Raw genomic sequence first — 19,396 nt, 5'->3', positions numbered from 1 at the left:
TTAGTAGGCCCTCAATAAATATTTGTAGATGAAGAAAGGAGGGGATGAGGGCGATCGTACTCAGTTTTCTAAAGCCAGCTCCTGCACTCTCTCCCCCGCCCCTCTTCTTTTCTCAGCTCTTCCCCCTCCCCGCTTCCCTCCCGCCCTCTCACCTCCCAGGGCCCACTCCGGCCCTCCATCCGGCCTGCATTTTTCCGGGTTTGATATCATTTTTTCCACTCTCCCGGCTGCTGCCGGCCGCCTCTGCCAACTTTCCACAGCTAGAGCCCCTCCCCCTGACCGCAGGCCGGAGACAGCTTGGGGTGGGGGAAGATCTTCCTTCTCTTCCCTTCCCCAGGCTGGGGTTGGGGTGTGGGATTGAGTGCCATCCGTCCCCGTTGGAAGGCTGGGGTGCGGGGAGTTGCGGCTGGAGGACGCGGCTGGCTGGCTGGCGGGTGCTGCCGTCTTTCTCTGCACCGCTTACCCCGGGACTGGCGTCTGGGCTGGTTGGGGGAAGGGATGTCCTGCGTCAGGGACACGATGGTCATAACGGTTTACGTCTTGTTTTCTTCTCAAAGCCGTGACACCCCATCCTTTCGGGCTGGAAACTCCTGACCTGATCCCCAACACCCAGTCCTGATCCCAGCCAGGCTGGACGCCTCACCACCTCCTTCCTCCCGCACAGCCAAAGGGAGACCCAGGAGGAGGCTGGGCCCTGGGGTGTAGTCCTCCCTGGCTGGGTGACTCTGGCATGCTCATCTCCCCTCCCTAGGCTTGTTTCTGCCTTCGAGAAATGAGTGAGTTGGATTAAACTGGGGTCCATCCCGGGGATTAATGGATTGAGTTTCATAGAGTTCCTGCCCCAACCTCGTTTAAATTGGATGTGAAATTATGTTTTTAAATTCGTTTTCCCAAGATTCTATAGGGTTTTGTATCATCTTTAAAGAGGACAATGGATATGTTGGTCACTAGAGTCTGACAAGCCTGGGCTGGAATCCCGGCAACTTCGCGCGCGTATAGCAGCTGTATGATCTTGGGTGAGCCTTCGGTGTCCTGTGCCTCAGTTTACTAATGAGCAAAATGGGGTTAATCGTAACACCCTTCTCCCAGGTGTTGAGAGGATTAATTGTTGCGACAGTTTAGTACACAGCTCCCAATAAACGCCAGCAATTCTATTGCCAGGATGAGTACTGAGGTTCTTCCAGACATGTGAATCTAGAACGTAAAAAATGGGTTAATGAGAAAGTAGCTGGTCACGAACTGTGGTTGTGATCCACTGTCGGGAGAAGGGCCTGAGCACAAAATTGGTCCAAGTACTTTATTGATCGGCCCTGACGCCCAGGCCGGCAGGCTAAACCAGTCAGTCTACAGTGAAGTGTAGATGGGAGGGCAGTAGGTGGAGACGCCTGGAAGAGCCAAGACAGAGATGTCTGGGCATTCAGATGGGACATCCTTCTGGTCTGGTTTATTGTGAGGGTTTCTGAGGGTTGGCCAGAGCCCAGGGACAAGGAAGATTTTTTACAAAAAGACACCCACCACGTAAAAAACTACTTTGTGCCCAGCATGGGGCTTCGGCCCCATCATCTGTCTGTTCATCTCTTTCCCGGGGTCCCCCAGGCTTGGATCTGGGGGATGCTCAGGCCATCAGGGCCGCAGGCAAGCAAGACACATGATGCACACTCCAGGTAACGGCGCCTTTGCCCCGCAGTGGCGTCTGTGGAACCCATAATGCACCTCAGAGACCCCGCCAACTCTCACAAGGGCGGGCGGCTTCAGAGCACGGCCAGATTGTGGCAGGACTTGGAGCGGGCCTTGAGTGCCCGGCGGCGTGCGCTGCGGGCTGTCAGACGTGCTAGGAAGCGACGAGCGCGCTGGGCCAAGCTGGCCTGCCGTCGGGGTGCTGGGGGCTCCTCCGCCGCACTGTCCTGGCGGCGCAAGCGCAGTTGGCGCACCACGCCCTCGAAGAGCTCAGCCACATTGTGCTGCAGCGTGGCGGAGGTCTCGATGAATTTACAGTCGAACACCACAGCGCAGGCGCGGCCCTCTGAGGGGGCGGAGCCCGGCGAGCAGGGGTGGAGCCATAACCGGAAGGCGGAGAAAAAGGTAGGAAAAGATGTGTTCAGTCTTGATTGGAAGAAATATTTCCTGTGCCCATACCTCGTGTTGCTGCCTGGGGACTCAGATAAATCAGACTGGTCTTTGAGGGAAGACAGAGAGGCTGGGGCCAGGGAGGGGTCAGGTTGAATGCCAGGTAAATGGTCTAATTTGCTGTGGATCGGAATTACCTGGAGGAGCTTGTTAAAATGCAGATTCCTGGACCCACCCTCAGAGTTTCTGATTCTGTAGGTTTGGGTTGAGGTCTGGAAATCTGTGCTTTAACAAAATCTCCTGGGGCTTATGTTGCAGTTTTTTTTTTTTTTTTTTTTTTTTTTTTTTTTTTTTTTTTTTTTTTTTTTTTTTTTTTTTTTTTTTTTTTTTTTTTTTTTGATGTCTGTTCACAAAGCTTACGGTCTTCCACCTCCAGGATGCCACTGGGCCCGAGTTCTAGTCTTCAGGGGCTGGTGACTGTGAAACTGGCTTTTCCTTTCTAGGTCTCAGTTTACATATTTTTTAGATTTTACTCTGTGAGTAAGACCATTTAAAAATTGTTATGGGCCCCATCTGATATGTCAAACTTATTAAAATATTCCCCATCCCATTGTAAATACAATCCATATATGACATTTAAAGTTTTAGTTTGTAGTTGCTTGCTGGCAAAATATGTTTTGCAGACAATTAAATTTCACAATTAAAGCTTTGTGAAATTTAAATTTCTAATTTTTTTCACTATATTTTGGAGCCAGTAATGGTTCTTTTCAGTTCTCAAATGTAAGCCCTTGAAAGGCCTGTAGGCACCGGGCCTATCATCCTGGTGGATGAAGTGTCTCTGATTAAGGGGCTAGGGGAGCCACAGAGGAAATTACTATTATTATTTTTTTGAGACAGAGTCTCATTCTGTTGCCCAGGCTGGAGTACAGTGGCGTGGTCTTGGCTCACTGCAACCTCTGCCTCCTGGGTTTAAGTACTTCAACTACAAAAACACTAATGACCCCAGCACGTAAATCTAATTTGATCATAAAAATAATTAACCACTCCCTTATTGATCTGCCCACCCCATCCAACATCTCCATATGATGAAATTTCGGCTCTCTCCTAGCAACTTGTTTAATCTTGCAAATTATCACTGGATAATGATATCTCATGCATTAGCTGCCCAAGTAGCTGGGATTACTGGTGTGCACCCCTATGCCTGGCTAATTTTTGTATTTTTAGTAAAGATGGGGTTTCACCATGTTGGCCAGGTTGGTCTTGAACTCCTGACCTCAAGTGATCCACTTGTCTCAGTCTTCCAAAGTGCTGGGATTATAGGCGTTAGCCACTGGGCCTGGCCAGAATTTTTTTAAAAAAAGAGTTAAAATTATTTTTTATTTTTTTAGAGAGAGGGTCTTGCTGTGTTGCCAAAGCTGGTCTCAAACTCCTGGGCTCAAGTAAGTCCTCCCGCCTTAGCCTCCCAAAGTGCTAGGATTATAGTTGTGAGCCACCATGCCCCACCACAAACACGAATTTTTAAGAAGTACAAATTCAGCTCTGGTCTTAGAAAATTCTGGCAGCTGGCAAGGAGGAATAATTGAGAAGTGGGAGGACTGGAGAAGGTGGAGATGCCAGGATAGCACAGAGACTGTAGGCAGAGAGGGAAGGGAATGTGGGATTAATGGAGGTGGCCTGACAGGACTTGGGGACTGGTTTGGGGGTGGTGAGTGGGAGACAAGAATGGTTCCTAGCTTTCAGGCTTAGGCAAGTGGCTGCAGGGTAGGGGCAGCTTGGCAGGGTCAGTCACTGAGATGAAGAGTGCTGGAGAAGCAGCCATTACAGCGGGGCCCAGGGGAAGAGGAGGGGGTGGGATGGAGGGCTCACCTTCCACAGAGACTTCTCGGCAGCGGGCCAAGTCCGCCTTGTTGCCCACGAGGATGATGGGCACATGGTCTGCCTGATGTGTGCGCCGCAGCTGGATGCGGAGCTCAGAGGCACTCTCAAAGCTGCCTCGGTCTGCGATGGAGTATACGATGACATAGGCACTGCCCCCCTGTAGGCATGACTCCTGGCTCCAGCTTTTTTCCTGCAGGAGAGGGACCCAAGGCCATCCTCAGAGGGTATCTAGGCCCTGGCTGAGGAAGGTAGAGCTAGGATGTTCTAATGGTTGGGATGAGGCTGAGGTTTATAGTTTGGACAGGTGTGGGGGGACAAATTCTGCCATAATTCCCCGTGTCACCTTGGGAAAATTGGTGATCCTTTCTGAGCCTCAGTTTCTCTGCTTGAAAATTTAGGCTAATGACACTACCTCACATAATTCTCTCACTCACTGACACTTTTGCAGGCTGGGTACTGGAGGCAAATTCACTTGGTTCCGGTTCCTGCTAAAGAGGGTTCTGCCTTGACCTGTTTAGCTCTTTTGTCTTGTTTCTGAGGAGGGTTTAGCCTTGCCAGAGGGTTCTTTATGCCTTGTGAAATCCAGAATGAAGAGAAAAAAGGAAGAGAGAGAGAAGTGAGAACAGGAGGTTGACTTCAGAGGGAAGGCATTTTTCAGGACAGTTTTGAAGACAGAGGTGAAGGAGCAACTGTAAAGTGTAAGTTCACAAGGGGATGAGAGGGGCAAGGGACACTTTAAGAAGTGGCTTCCTTTCAAGTTGTTTGACCAAGAAAAAGAAAGAACTGCAGTGCTTTTGATATTTTGGATGGTGATCTTTTGTTAGGGACAGCCCTCCAAGACTGGACTACCTGGGTAGTAACTTTATAAGTGTTGAATAAGACACACTTTCTGCCCTCCAAAAGCTCATGGTCTGGAAGAGAGCTTATGGAAATGGGGAGTTACAGTGTAGTGTGAAAGTACCAGTAAGAGGCATGTGCAAGTGGCTGGAGGAGTGGGGTGGGGAGGCCAGAACAACCCCACCTGGAAGAGTGTGCAAGGGCTTCACAGGGGACTGGCGAATGGGGTTAGGAAGGAGGGGCAGGCCAAGCAGGAGAGAAGAGGAACAGTCAGAGCTAAGGCCTGAAGTGAGAAAGACTGAGTGTGGTTGTGAGGTAGTGAAGAAGCCAGAAATATTCTTTCATTTTTCTTTTTCTTGAGATGGAGCCCCACTCTGTCTCCCAGGCTGGAGTGCAGTGACACGATCTTGGCTCACTGCAACCTCCACCTCCCGGGTTCAAGTGATTCTCCTGCCTCGGCTTCCTGAGTAGCTGCGATGACAGGCGCCTGCCACCATGCCTGGCTAATTTTTGCGTTTTTGGTAGAGACCTTGAGAAAATTTTCTCCTCTTTTCTGGCCTTTTATTTTCCAACCAGTAAAATTAGGAAACTGAACCAGTTTTGCTGGTCAGTGACTGTGAAGAGAGGTCTCAAAGAGGGTCCAGGCAGTAGCAGCATTATCGAAATAAGTATCCATCCTTTCCATTTGTGCACTACATGGTACTCTGATATCAGAGAGGCTGAATCTGACAGAATTGGGTGGGCCTTAGGACCTTAGTGTACCAGGCTGGCTGACCATCAGGCCACTTGGAGTGTATTAAAAATCAAATTATCGGCTGGGGGCGGTGGCTCATGCCTGTAATCCCAGCAATCTGGGAGGCCGAGGCGGGCGGATCACCTGAGGGAGAGAGTTTGAGACTGGCCTGACCAACATGGAGAAACCCATCTCTACTAAAAATATAAAATTAGCCAGGTGCGGTAGTGCATGCCTGTAATCCCAGCTACTCGGGAGGCTGAGGCAGGAGAATCACTTGAAACTGGGAGGCAGAGGTTGGGGTGAGCAGAGATCATGCCACTGCACTCCAGCCTAGGCAACAAGAGCAAAACTCTGTCTCAAAAAAAAAAAAATAAATAAATAAATAAATAAATAAAAATCAAATTATCAGGCCTCACCCTGGCCCTCGTCCTCAGCCTGGGCAACAGAGCGAGACTCCCTCTCAAAAAAGATAGATAGATAGATAGATAGATAGATAGATAGATAGATAGATAGATACTAGAGCCCCACGTTTAGAGCTTCTTATTCTTTTTTTTTCTTTTCTTTGAGATGGAGTCTCACCCTGTCACCTAGGCTGGAGTACAGTGTCATGGTCTCGGCTCACTGCAACCTCCACCTCCCAGGTTCAAGCTATTCTGCCTCAGCCTCTGGAGTAGCTGGGACTATAGGCGCCCGCCACCACGCCCAGCTATTTTTGTATTTTTAGTAGAGGCGGTTTCACCACCTTAGCCAGGCTGGTCTTGAACTCCTGACCTCAGGTGATCTGCCCACCTCAGCCTCCCAAAGTGTTGGGATTACAAGTGTGAGCCACCGTGCCCAGCTGAGAATCTATATTTTTAATCACACTCTGAATGAGTTCATACCCACAAATCCATGCACCAACTGGCTTTTGTGATCTTGACACACAGCAAATCCTCCAAAAATATTTGTGCAATGAATGAATGAATGGTCAAGACTCACTTTCTCATTCTAGAGATGGGGAAAACTAAGACCCAGAGGAAGAAACCTGTTCGTACTCAAGGTTGAGAACCCACATCTGTCTGACTCGAGCTGGGTGTGGAGTTCCAGTTCCTGCCTTCTTGTCTAGTATCCTTTCTCCCCTGTTTCCTGAGTGGGACTCCCAGTCTGATCACCCATCTTAACTTGCTGGACACTGCCCCATAGCATTCTCAGCTGCATCTGAAAAGTAGACCCTCTCACCAGCCTGTGAGGTCCACGAGGCCAGGGGGCATGTCTGCCTTATTCATCTCTATGTCTCCAAGGTCCTGGTCCACGATAGACACCCAGCAAGTATTTCTGAATGAATGAAGGAGCGAATGACTGAAACCTCAGCTGAAGGTTCAGAAGGTGATGCTCTTGAGGGGGAGGAGAGTCATAAGACGAGGACTCTTATGCAGTCCTAATGCATAAGAACACAGCCTTGGCGGGCCATGGTGGCTCACGCCTGTAATCCCGGCACTTTGGGAGGCCAAGGTGGGTGGATCACCTGAGGTCAGGAGTTCAAGACCATCCTGACCAACATGATGAAACCCTGTCTCTACTAAAAATACAAAAATTAGCTGGGCATGGTGATAGGCACCTGTAATTCTAACTACTCGGGAGGCTGAGACAGGAGAATCGCTTGACCCTGGGAAGCGGAGGTTGCAGTGAGCCGAGATGGTGCCACTGCACTCCAGCCTGGGCAACAAGAGTGAAACTCCGTCTAAAAAAAAAAAAGAATAAGATCTACAAAGATTTTGTAGATCTGGGTTTGAATCTCACTTGCTATTTGAGAGCTTTGGACACATTATTATTACTATTTAACCGCTCTGGTCTTTGGTTTCCTCATCAGTAGAATGGGAATCAGAAGACTCACCATTTAGTTTTTGAGACAGAACCTTGCTCTGTCGCCCAGGCTGGAGTGCAGTGGCGTGATCTCAGCTCACTGCAATCTCCACCTCCCGGGTTCAAGCGATTCTCCTGCCTCAGCCTCCCAAGTAGCTGGGACTACAGGCCCATGCCACCACACCTGGCTAATTTTTGTATTTTTAGTAGAGGTGGGGTTTTGCCATGTTGGCCAGGCTGGTCTCAAATTGCTGACCTCAGGTGATCCACCTGTCTCGGCCTCCCAAAGTTCTGGGATTACAGTCCTGAGCCACTGCACCAGGCCCAGTTTTTGTTTTGATTGAATTCACAGAACATGTCTAGTGCTTAGCATAGGGGCTGACACTTAGGAAGTTGGCACTCCATGAATGTCAGGTACTGTTATAAGAGTCATCGTCATTATTATGCTCATTTGGCCCCGGGTTTTCTTTTATGCTTGTTAGAAGGAGAGCTGTCAACCATTGTCAATCACCCACCAGTGTCCCCCTAAGCCCCACCCTGAGGGCAGGGTCTCCCTCAGTTTTAGGGGAGCAGCCTATCCCTTAGAGAGATGGGATCCCAGGTGATTTTAGATCCTTCTCTTTGCTTTGGTGTTTTTCCTCAAAGTTCTACAATGAGCATGTATTACCCAAGTAGCAAAAGAAAAGAAAACACAAACAAGATAAAATCATAATAGGGACATGTTCCTGCCTACTGCTCTCTTCCTGCTCTGGTTTCTTTTTTCTCCAGCTACCAAGTCATAATTCCTAAGAGTTATCATTTACAATTCTTCACCCCTATTCAGCAGTTTTTCATGCTTTAAACTGGGCTTGCCTCTGAAATTGCATAAGAACTTTAAAAAACCAGCTGATGAGGAAGGCAGGAATGGTTAACCCATTTATCAGATGAGAAAACTGAAGCTTGGGGTGGTTAAGTCAATTGCACAAAACTACATAACTAGTAAGAAAAAGAAACGGGGTTCAGCCTTAGGCATTTTGGGGCCAAATCCAGCGTTCCTTCTGCACAATGTGGGTGGGAGGGGTGGGATGAGGATGGAAATAATGATGGGGAGATCTGCAGGTGGAGAAGCACATTCTGAGATGGCTAATAGGAGGGGATTGTAGAGTGAGAAAAGGGGTCAGGGTCATAAAGGTCTTCTGTTTGGGATTGGAAAGACTGCTTAGGAGCTGTGGGTTTTGGGGGAGGGTGCTGAGGATGGCTCTTGCTCACACCTGATCTGTAGTGTCCCAGGAGGGGACAGGAAAGAGTCTAATATTAGGCTCAGCACCCCTCTCCCCAAATTCTGCTTGCAGTGCCATACCAGTTTCTCGGCCTCCCAGGTGTCCATGACCACCAGCGTGGTGTCTTCTCCATCCACCGTGAGGGTCCTCTCATATACATCTTCTGCAACTGAGGGAAGAGCTGGATCTCAGGGAGGAGGGGCAAGCCTGAGAGAGTGTGGTGTTCGCTACCTCCCCATTTCTGGTCACATCACCCCCTCCACTTGTCCTCAGAAGCGCTTATCACACTTGTTTGATGCTTGTCTCTCCTGGTAGGAACCCATGTTTCCCCAGGTGCCATAGTACCTGGCGCATAGTAGGTGCCAGAAAGATTTGATTGATTGAATGAAGGTGGGGTGGTGGGGTTAAAGCTGGGCTAGGAATTCTCCCAGGCCTGCTCTGTCTGACTTAGTGCGTGCTTCAGGCAGGTCATGTTATCCTCTCTTGACCTCAGTCTCCCTATCTGTAACACATATGGGTTCTCACTCTTGAGGCTGGGGGAGAGAAGTCAAGACTAGAGAAGAGTCTGGCTAGATGTCCCTGTCTTTTCTCTGCATTTAATCAACCCCCTTCCGCCACTCACCCTATGTCCTTTTGGTCAGTCCTTCAGGAGCCTACCTTCATCTCTTCTATCTTCCCTGTATCCCACCACCCTGCACCCCTGACACTCTTAGCTCACTGCAGTTCTTGGGAATAAAGCACCCCAGGGCCCAGAACTTGGGGTCTGGGAGTCTCCCTTCTGCAAAGGATCTTAGTTTTGCTGTAGATCATGGTGACCATGGATGGGTGTCTATGGGACTGGGAGAATCTGAGAGTCAGAGGAGTTGGGGAGGGGAGTTTCTGAGCTGGGTGGAAGTCCACCATTTCTTCACATGGAATTCAGAATTGCCACCCATATGACATAGAAATGAATTATATACTTCTTGTTCATGGGAAGTTGGCAAAATTCTTGTTCTATTCAATAATTTCCCTCCCCTTGACCATTGTGCAGGCTGTGCCATGTACAACTTTGGAGGGTAAGGGGGCATCGTTCATGTCATAGTCTAAGTGAACGATGCCCCTTAGAGTTGAACAGTGCATGACTTGTACAACTGTTCTTGGCAGCCCTGTGCCCCTGGTGACAGGGCTTTCGCTCCTTTGGCCACATCCCAGCCCAGCCCATATGGCCCCTACCTCCCAGCTGTTCATGGAGGTCCCTCTCTTGCTTCCCTGCAAAGAGGCTGGCCAGGCTGGTCTTCCCCACTCCAGGATCTCCAAGTAGCACCACACGGTAGAGGGCCTCCCAGGAGCCTTCAGAGTCGCTGGATTCAGAAGACCAATCATCTGGGGCAGGTGAAGGTTTCTGGGTGGGAGGGTTGAGGGAGGCTGATTGACCCAGCCGGGGATGCTGGGATTGAGTGGAAGGCACTGTGCTCAGGAGGCCAGGCTGGCGGCCCTGTGGGGACAGGGGCAGTGGGGTGCTGGCTCGCCGGTGCAGAGGGGTCTTTGCTTCCTGTCCGGTGTTGAGTGTCATCTTTGGTAGGGGGGTTTTACTTCTTCCTTCCTTCCTTCTGAAAGAAGGGGGAATTGGTTGTCAGTCAATTGCTTTAGGCTGCTTCTTTCTATAGCGTCCTGATGAGCTGCTGAGATGGCTTCTTCCAGATCCCCCTCTTGTTCAGATGGGAGTAGGAAGTGCCTCAGCTTCTTGGGGCGGAAAGCTCCTAGGCTTTCTGGCCTCAGGCTCTGAGTAAACCTGGATGCGGCTGGAAGGAGTGAGTGTGCAGGCTGTGAACACACAGACACACACACCCAGAGGCCATTCCCTCGCCTTAAGGATGATGACAGGCAGGCAGGCAGAGGGGCAGTAGTGAGGTGGGATGTCCTCACATGCACACTCCCCATTCCGTGTACATGGACCTGCCCTTCCCACAGAACATGAGGCCCTGGCTCTGAAAGGCATCCAAATTGTCCCCCTCCTCCCCTTCCCCACCGCTCTCTTTCACAGGTTCTGGGTTGGGAGTGCAGTTTCAGGTGCCCCCGCCGCAAGGGTAGGGGTTACTTAACTTTGGATGCCCAATTTCACGGGGTCTGAGGAGGAAGAGGCAGGAGAGTGGGTTGGAACTACAGAAGGGCGAGGGGGGTATAGGGGTAACCCGACTGTAACCCGAGTGCCCTGGTGCCATGGGAACCGCGTGTCTGACCCGCCCCCTGTGTGAAAAATTCAGGAGCGGCTGGCGCTACGGCCTCTAACTGCTTTTGGGGACGGGAGCTGCGGCCGGCCAGGCCCCAGGTTAGGTGACAGGACAGGGTCCTGGCAGGGGACGGGGAGGGCAGACCACAGGGCCCGGGAACGCTGTGCCATTCCTGGAGTCTGGGTCCGAGCTTTCCCAGCCGTTATCCTGGGTGTGAATCCCCCATCCTGGGGCTGGAGGGGTCTTTGTCCAGGACTATCCAGCCCTCCGGGTCACAGGTCTGAAGACCCTCACCCTCGGGACGCGGTTTCGAAGCCCCCCTACTCCTGCCAACGCTGCCGAATCCCCCTTCAATCGCCTGGAGAACTCTGCTCCAACTTGAGCGAGTTGGCGGCGCGTAGCGCAGGGCTTTACCTCGGCGTGGGAGGGGTCCAGGGTCCCTCGCAGCTCCAGCGGCTGGATGCTCCAGGCTGTACCACCCGCCTCCGCACGCAGCCCCTCAGGCCAATTCCCCTCCCCGCCGCCTGGGCCCGGGGAGGAGCCGCGACCCCGCCCCATCCAGCCCCGCCCCATTAGGGCAGCCCCGGGGTCCCCGCCCTAAGGCCCTGGCCGCTCAGTGACTTTTCTGAAAGTGCAGAGCTCAGCTGACTCGCTTCTGCCAGCCCTATGCACTGGGTGAGGGTGGCAGACGAGAGAGGAAAGATGGGGGCTTTGGATTCCTGGGTCTGGAGCTCCATCTGCGTCCACATCTGTCCACTCCATCAAGGGGATGCACCAACACATTAGCCCCCAGAAAAACCACTTGGGGAACTTGCTAAATATTCAGGTCCCACCTTCCAAGAGAGGTGGATTCCACAGTGCTGGGAGAGGGGTTCCGGAATCTGCGTTTTAAACAAGCGCCCCAAGTGATCCTGATGCAGACGGTTCATGGACCTCACTTTAAGAAACTCTGCTCTGGATGAAGAATTAATTCTGGGAGGTGGCTTGGAGGAAGAGAGAGCTCAGAAAGTCTGCACTGAAGAATTCTGAAAATCTTATTTTGGCATCATTCATTCATTCACTCACCAACTGAGGCTTAGCTGGGCCTGGGCCTGAGGCCTCTGCCATTCTGTCTACTGTTTCTATCACTCATGGCTTAAAAAAAAAAGCTCCCAGGTATGGAGGAGGAGGAAAGAGATCACTGGTGATGTTGGCTATCCAAGGGGCCAGGATCCAGACTCTTTGACTGGGGTGCCTCCCTTTAGGTCTTGAGAAATTGGGGTGTGTACGTGTGTGGAGCCATGGAGGCCAGGCTGCACCTGTGGGTGGGGCTCATTGTCATGGCTGAGGGGACGCAGGTGTTCAGCTTGGAATAACTCCCACAGCAGCTGAACAGACTGGCTCAGCCCCCACAGGTCTTGGAGCTGATGCAGAACCCCCTCGTGCCTGGCTTCTTTCCGTGGAGTGGCCCTCTAAGCTTACCTTTCTAACTTGCAAGATGGGCCGTGAGTGGTGCGGCACCCTTCATTGTCTGGGAGTGAGGTGACTTGGCTTTTAGTTCCATCTCTGCAGCACAATTGCTGTGTGACCTTAGGCAAGTCAACTCCCCTCTTTGGGTTTCAGTTCCTTTATTTAAAACTATAATCTGAACAGCTTACACTCTTGCTAAAAACTTTTGGTTGTCTATAATACAAAAGTGTGAACTTGGCATTCAAGCCCCATCATATTCTCTGCAGAATCATTTCAACCTCTCCTCCCAGGAAAACCCTTGCTTGGCTCATACCCTACTCTTTTAGGCACGTTCTGTTCTTTCTGGGATACCTTTTCCCCTACTCATCTTTCATGATGCAATTTAGATTCCTGTGTACCAGACACTGTTCTAAGCTCTGCACTAATATTACCTCAGGGGTTCTCAAACTTTGGTGGTGTGTTAGAACCACCTGGAGGGCTTGTTAAGCCACATTTCGCCAGGACCCACCAATACTCTCATCTATGACTAGTGATCTAACAAATGACCAGAGAGTTAACATGTGACCAGTGTTAGTGAATCTGTGGTCTAACTCGTGACCAGTGGTCAACCTGTGACCCATGGGCTGCTCTGTGACCTGTGGTCTTCCTCTGCTTAGAGAGAGGTGAATTCAGTAGGTTCGGGGTAGGCCTAAAGAACTGGCATTTCTAACAAGTCCCAGGTGTTGCTACTGCTTGCTGCTCTGGGAACCACACTATAGGAGCCACTGTATTACTTCATTTAATCCCCTAAACGAGATAGGTAGCTATTACTGTCTATGACATGGGTACTATTACTCTTCCCATTTTAGAGTAGGCCTGCATACATGCTGGTCACTTGGCCTTGTAAGGGATACTAGTCATCATTTCATAGACAACAGCCTGAGGCTCAGAGAGGTTAAGTGACTTGTCTGATGTCTCTCAGCAGTTAGGGGGAGATGTGGGGATTGAACTAGGTCTGTCTTAAGTCAAAGTTTTTTCCACTCTCTTAGGTGGGGAAGATGTCTAGTTTCTGACCCTAGACAATGCCTCAGAAAATTCTACCTCCCAGCTTCTGAGCTCAGCAGGCTCCGGAGGGTGTGGCTGACCAGTTCCCACGTAGCTGGCTGAGATCCCAAGCAGCCTGGGGACTACATGGCCTCATACTCCCACTTAGGCCTGCTGCCCACAGCAATGCCTTTATCTGCAGCTCAATAAAGGCTGGGCTGGAAGCAGCGAGGCTCAGCATGCTCGGGTCTCTCCTCTTGTGTTCTCTCCAGCAGCCTCCCCAGGAGCCCCATGGCCATGACACAGCTGCTTCTGCTCCTTGTGGCTCTCCTGGTTCTGGGTCATGTGCCACCAGGTAGCAACATTGTGTGCATGTGTGTGTGTCTGTACGTGTGTGCACATGAAAATGAGGACTAGTCTCTTAGGTCCTGGAGGACAGAGGGGCCTCTACCAGCATTTAAGTTCTGGCCCCACCGCTGACTTGGTGGGCAACTTAGAGCAAGTTGCTAAATCAGCCTGCACCTCAGTTTCCTAATCTATAAAATGGGATTCTCTCAATAAATATTCATTTATGTTATGATTGTTGTGAAATCATAACAGTGAAAGACATCTAGCAGTGAAAGAAAAGAAGGTCCTTGCTTTCATGCAGCTGATATTTTAGTTGGTAGAGATAGAAAATAAGCGGATAAACATATGTTGGGTGGTGATAAGTGCTAAGAAGAGGAAAGGCAAGGGAAGGGGTTAGAATGGTGTGTGCATGGAGAAGGGCGGGGATGGGAAGACTGATGAGGATGGATAGGGAAGGTCTCTAATAAGATTTGTTTCTTTTTCTTTTTTCGAAATGGAGTTTCATTCTTGTTGCCCAGGCTAGAGTGCAATGGCATGATCTCAGCTCACTGCAACCTCTGCCTCCCGGGTTCAAGTGATTCTCCTGCCTCAGCCTCCCGAGTAGCTGGGATTACAGGCATGTGCCACCATGCCTGGCTAATTTTTGTATTTTTAGTAGAGACGGGGTTTCACCATGTTGGTCAGGCTGGTCTAGATCTCCTGACCTCAGGTGATCCGCCTGCCTCGGCCTCCCAAAGTGCTGGGATTATAGACATGAGCCACCGTGCCCGGCCTAGAGTTTTTTCTTTTGTAAAACTTATTTTGGAAGATTTCACATATACATGAAAGTAGAGAGAATAACATAAATAAACAAGGTGAGTTTTACATATTTTTATTATGGGAAAATTTAAACTTATTCAGAAATAGAGAATACTGTAACAGCATGAGTTTTTAAAAGAAACTTCTTTATTTGACTTTTAAATCTGTGTAGAGATGGAGTCTCACTATGTTGCCCAGGCTAGTCTCAAACTCTTGGCCTCAAGCAATCCTCCAGCTTTGGCCTCCCAAAGTTCTGGGATTACAGGCATGAGCCCAGCCAGAAACTTTGGTATTTAGGAAAATTTCAACCAGAAATAAGAAATAAATAGTATAAAGAACCCCTATTACCCATCACCCAACCTCAACAATTACCAATTTGAACCAATCCTGTTTTATTATTCACTTCCCCCTCCTCTCCTGTAAATTATTTTGAAGTGCATTCCAGCGATCTTGTTTTATATAAAGTGGGTTTGAACCGAGGTCTTTTTTTTTGAAATGGAGTCTCGCTTCTTGCCCAGGCTGGAGTGCAGTGACGCCATCTCAGCTCACTGCAAGCTCCGCCTCCCAGGTTCACACCATTCTCCTGCCTCAGCCTCCCTAGTAGCTGGGACTACAGGAGCTCGCCACCATGCCCGGCTAATTTTTTTTGTATTTTTATAAAGACGGGGTTTCACCATGTTAGCCAAGATGGTCTCGATCTCCTGACCTCGTGATCTGCCTGCCTCAGCCTCCCAAAGTGCTGGGATTACAGGTGTGAGCCACTGCGCCCGACCTGAACAGAGGTCTTAATAAGGTGAAAATACCAGAGAAGATCGTGCCAGGCAGAGGGAGCAGCAAGGGCCGAGGCTCTGAGGCAGGGTAATGGATGTGTTTAAACAGCAGCAAGGAGGCTGGTGTGGCTTGGGGAGGGAGCACAAAGAAATTGGTGGGAGACAGAGTGAAAGATATGAGGAAGAGAGAGCAGATCGTGCAGGAGAAAGGAACTGCTTCTGGATATTGGGGTGATTGGGAAGTTCAAATGCGATGGTGTGTTAAGAGTATTTCTTGGCTGGGTGTGGTGGTTCATACTTGTAAATCCTAGCACTTTGGGAGGCCAAGGCAGGAGGATCACTTGAGCCCAGGACTTCGAGACCAGCCTGGGCAACATAGGGAGACCCCATCTCTACGAAAAATAAAAGGATTAGTTGGGTGTAGTGGTGTGCACCTGTAGTCCTAGCTATTTAGGAGGCTGAGGTGGAAGGATTGCTTGAGCCTAGGAAGTAGAGGCTACAGTGAGCCAAGATTGCACTACTGCACTCCAGCCTGGGCAACAGAGTGAGACCTTGTCTCAAAAAAAAAAAAAAAAAAATTATTATAGAAAGTGTCCTCACCTGGGAGCTAACGTCTTGGGTTCCGGTTCCAGACCCACCACTTAGTGGCTATGGGAGCTTGGGCAAGTTCATTCCTCTTTACTGGTAAGTGAGAGGATTTACCTAGAATGGGTCCTGGTTGTTCCAGCAATCTAAGCTGTCATACTGATAATCTTGCCTCCTATTTATTGAGCATTTACTATGTGCCAGGCACTGTGCTAATGTGATTCTTATCTGTGCTCTGAAGGAGAGTTGTACAGATGAAGAACTGAGGCCAGGGTCACTCAATGGGAAATGACTGAGCTGGGATTTGGACCCAGGAGGTCTGAGCTGGCTTCACACCGCACTGTTAGCAATTATACTACACACTGTCTTCAGAGGGTGTATTCTTTGCCTCATGGAAATTTTGAGGCCAGCACTGTATCATTCTAAGGTTCTCTACCTTAGCAAGAGGGAAGTATGGACTGCTCAGCAGGCTGAATAAAACCTGCAGATATGCCTAAGGCATCATTTGAGGATTACATGGGATGTATTTTAATCCACAGAGATGCAGGGAAGCCTTTCCCCTCTACCTCCCATTCAGTGCTAGTTCTTCTGGGCTGCTTGCTCTCTGCTTGTCTGAGGTTGTATGTCTAGAAATGTCATTTCACAGTCAAGCTTTTCTACATGGTCCTAGTCTCCCCTCACTTCCCACATCAGTTTTAACTGACCATCACAGTACCCTCATCATTTCCAATGTGGCAGTTACCACAGAATCTATTTCTTGTATTTATTTGCTTGTTTTTTAACTGTCTTCCTTGATACTGGAAGCTCCTTGAGGGCAGGGACCATGACCATATTGTTCACTGTAGTACTTCTAGTGCTCCGTGTTTATTGAGTGAATAAATGAAGGACAGGCTCCATCCCATGTTGTGACCAAAGACCCCTGGAGGGAGCAAAGGACCTATTCCCCAAAGCCTTACCTTTTCCATGGCCCATGGTTGGAAATTCCTTCACTAAAACCTAATATTTAACAAGTCCCTATGTGTCAGGGGCAGTTTGTGTAATGGGTGTGGACTCTGGAGCCGGATTGCTTGGGTTTGAGTCCTAGTTCTGCTCCTGAATGGCGGTATGACCTTGGATAAGGTTATATTTTATATTTAATTTTTCTTTTTTTTTTGAGATGGAGTCTTACTTTGTTGCCAAGGCTGCAGTGCAGCTCGGCTCACTGCAGCCTCCGCCTCCACCTCCCGGGTTCAAGCGATTCTCCTGCCTCAGCCCCCCAAGTGGCTGGGATTACAGGCGCCTGCCACCATGCCTGGCTAATTTTTATATTTCTAATAGAGATGGGGTTTTGCCATGTTGGCCTGGCTGGTCTCGAACTCCTGACCTCAGGTGATCCACCCGCCTCAGCCTCCCGAGTGCTGGGATTACAGGCGTGAGCCACTGTGCCCAGCTAGAGAAGGTTATTAACCTCACTGAGCCTCAGTTTCCTTACCTGTATAGTAGGGATTGTAGTGAGACTATAATCGTATAGTGTTATGAAAAGTGCTTATGTGTACCTGGTGTGTTGTTTCACCTGGTCAAGAAATTAGTCTCTATTTATTTATTTGAGATGGAGTCTCCCTCTGTCACCCAGGCTGGAGTGCAGTGGCACAATCGTGGCTCATTGCAATCTCCTCCTCCTGGGTTCAAGCGATTATCCTGCCTCAGTCTCCTGTGTAGCTGGGACTAAAGGCACGTGACAACACACCCGGCTAATTTTTCTATTTTTGGTAGAGAAGGAGTTTTGCCATGTTGGCCAGGCTGGTCTCAAACTCCTGACCTCGGGTGATCTGCCTGCCTCAGCCTCCCAAAGTGCTGGGATTACAGGTGTAAGCCACCGTGCCTGGCCTTAGTCTGCAATTTGTAACTAATGGTCTAACCTATGACATGTGGTCTAACCTAAATTGTAATCAATACTCTCATCTATGACTAGTGATCTAACAAATGACCAGAGAGCTAACTTGTGACCAGTGTTAGTGAATCTGTGGCCTAACTTGTGACCAGTGGTCTAACCTGTGACCCCTGGGCTGCTCTGTGACCTATGGTCTTCCTCTGCTTAGGGAGAAGTGAATTCAAACGGTGCTGGAAGGGCCAAGGGGCCTGTCGAACTTACTGCACAAGGCAAGAAACTTACATGCACCTGTGCCCGGATGCGTCCCTGTGCTGTCTCTCCTATGCATTGAAACCTCCGCCGGTCCCCAAGAGTGAATATGAGTAGCTGGTTCTTGCTGTCCAATAAAACACAGGCTGCCAGTTGTCTCTTCTTTCTGTTTGCTCGCCTGTGCTCCTCTCCCCCCAGGGGTGGGGGATAGGTCTAGGATGTGGGAGAAATGGTCTGTGGAAGGAAGTGAGGGACCTGAGGAGAGTGGGCGCTAATGACCATTGTAAATGGTTCCAGTCCTGGCCACTTCACTTTCTCTCTGTCCAACTCCGGAAAAGTTACTGAACCTCTGAAAGTCTCCTCAACCATAAAATGGGAATAATTATAATATCAGGAGATTAGCACTTTATAGAAGAAACGAAAGAAGAAAGGTAGAGTTAATAATAACAAGAGTTAATAATATAGTTGATAATAATGGTGAATAATAGTAGAGTCAAAAATAAGCTTCTGAAATTCAGAATGAGATGGCACATTTGGCTTGAGAGGCAGGCCCCACTGAGAGTGAAAGGGTTTTCCTATGTTCCTTGATAGGGTATCCTAACGACTTAGGGGTGAAGCTAAGACCAACAGACTAGATACTTTTCTGAAAATTAAACTGCCATTTTCACACACAAACCGCCATTTTCCTCCCAGTGTTCAAACAGACCCTCATCTAAGCATACATCCAACTTCCTAAGTCATTAGGATACACCCAAAAAGCCAAAGAGACTAGCCAATTCTAGGGTGGAAGATTCCCCAAAATACCTCACAGATCAGGCCCACAAGCCCAGAGAGGGAAAGTGACTTGTCGAAGGCCGTACAGTTCCGGAGTGACATGTCAAGGAATGGAGCCACACCCTGGTAGGACAGGACAGTGTGATGGGGAACTTTTGGGAGGAAGGGAGTCCCCTGACACTGGAGATGTGCAAGGTGAGCCTGGTGGCTCTGGGATGCTAGAGAAGGAAGTTACCTGGATAGATGCTCAGAAGTGCTTTTTTGGAGAACAGGTTCTACTCAAGCCAAACCAATCACTGAATGGTTGAGATGATGATATATAAGTATCCTTTAGAAAGTGCCAATTGCTTTATTCATATCACCTCAGTTATATATTATGCCTGCCTGCGTACCTGCCTGCCTTCCTTCCTTCCTTCCTTCCTTCCTTCCTTCCTTCCTTCCTTCCTTCCTTCCTTCCTTCCTTCCTTCCTCTCTCTCTTTCTCTCTCTCTCTCATTTCTTTTTTAACACAGGTCCTCACTCTGTTGCCCAGGCTGGAGTACAGTGGAGATCACATAGCTCACTGCAGCCTCACACTCCTGGGCTCAAGCAATCTGCCTCAGCCTCCAAGGAGCTAGGTCTATAAGTGTATGCCGCCATACCTGGCTAATATGTTTTTGGTTTGTTTGTTTTGTAGAGATGGAGTCTTGCTAAAAAAAAAAA

General features: G+C 49.4%; 2 protein-coding genes across 3 annotated transcripts; one reads left to right on the top strand and one right to left on the bottom strand.

Annotated features, from left to right (window-relative positions):
* Positions 1 to 1,272: 1,272 nt before the first annotated feature.
* Positions 1,273 to 11,364, bottom strand: REM1 (RRAD and GEM like GTPase 1). Of its 2 annotated transcripts, none has more exons than XM_017865082.1 (5): positions 11,244 to 11,364; positions 9,832 to 10,208; positions 8,700 to 8,788; positions 3,934 to 4,135; positions 1,273 to 2,023 (listed from the first exon to the last, which is right to left on the bottom strand). In XM_017865082.1, exons 2-5 carry the CDS (start codon positions 10,169 to 10,171, stop codon positions 1,752 to 1,754), a joined length of 903 nt encoding a protein of 300 aa, XP_017720571.1. In that variant the 5' UTR covers positions 10,172 to 10,208; positions 11,244 to 11,364; the 3' UTR covers positions 1,273 to 1,751. The 2 variants fall into 2 exon arrangements, with proteins under 2 accessions (XP_017720571.1, XP_017720572.1); XM_017865083.1 differs by having other exon boundaries at positions 9,832 to 10,205.
* A 2,161-nt stretch (positions 11,365 to 13,525) lies between these two features.
* On the top strand, positions 13,526 to 18,062 carry DEFB124 (defensin beta 124). Its single transcript, XM_017865084.1, has 2 exons — positions 13,526 to 13,656; positions 17,881 to 18,062. Exons 1-2 carry the CDS (start codon positions 13,593 to 13,595, stop codon positions 18,036 to 18,038), a joined length of 222 nt encoding a protein of 73 aa, XP_017720573.1. The 5' UTR covers positions 13,526 to 13,592; the 3' UTR covers positions 18,039 to 18,062.
* The last annotated feature ends 1,334 nt before the right edge of the window (positions 18,063 to 19,396 follow it).

Source organism: Rhinopithecus bieti, unplaced genomic scaffold (genome assembly GCF_001698545.2).
Source record: "Rhinopithecus bieti isolate Rb0 unplaced genomic scaffold, ASM169854v2 scaffold_78508, whole genome shotgun sequence".
Taxonomy (NCBI): domain Eukaryota; kingdom Metazoa; phylum Chordata; class Mammalia; order Primates; family Cercopithecidae; genus Rhinopithecus; species Rhinopithecus bieti.
The sequence above is the reverse complement of the archived record's forward strand: the minus strand, read 5'-3'. Positions and strand labels throughout refer to the sequence as shown.

Coding starts and splice junctions, on each gene's coding strand:
- REM1 (XM_017865082.1), bottom strand. CDS start 10,171: ATGACACTCAACACCGGACAGGAAGCAAAGACCCCTCTGCACCGGCGA. Junction 4,136..8,699: donor CCTGGGAGGCCGAGAAACTG/GTATGGCACTGC, acceptor CCTCTCCTGCAG/GAAAAAAGCTGGAGCCAGGA. Junction 2,024..3,933: donor CCGAGAAGTCTCTGTGGAAG/GTGAGCCCTCCA, acceptor CCGCCCCCTCAG/AGGGCCGCGCCTGCGCTGTG.
- DEFB124 (XM_017865084.1), top strand. CDS start 13,593: ATGGCCATGACACAGCTGCTTCTGCTCCTTGTGGCTCTCCTGGTTCTG. Junction 13,657..17,880: donor TCTGGGTCATGTGCCACCAG/GTAGCAACATTG, acceptor TCCTCTGCTTAG/GGAGAAGTGAATTCAAACGG.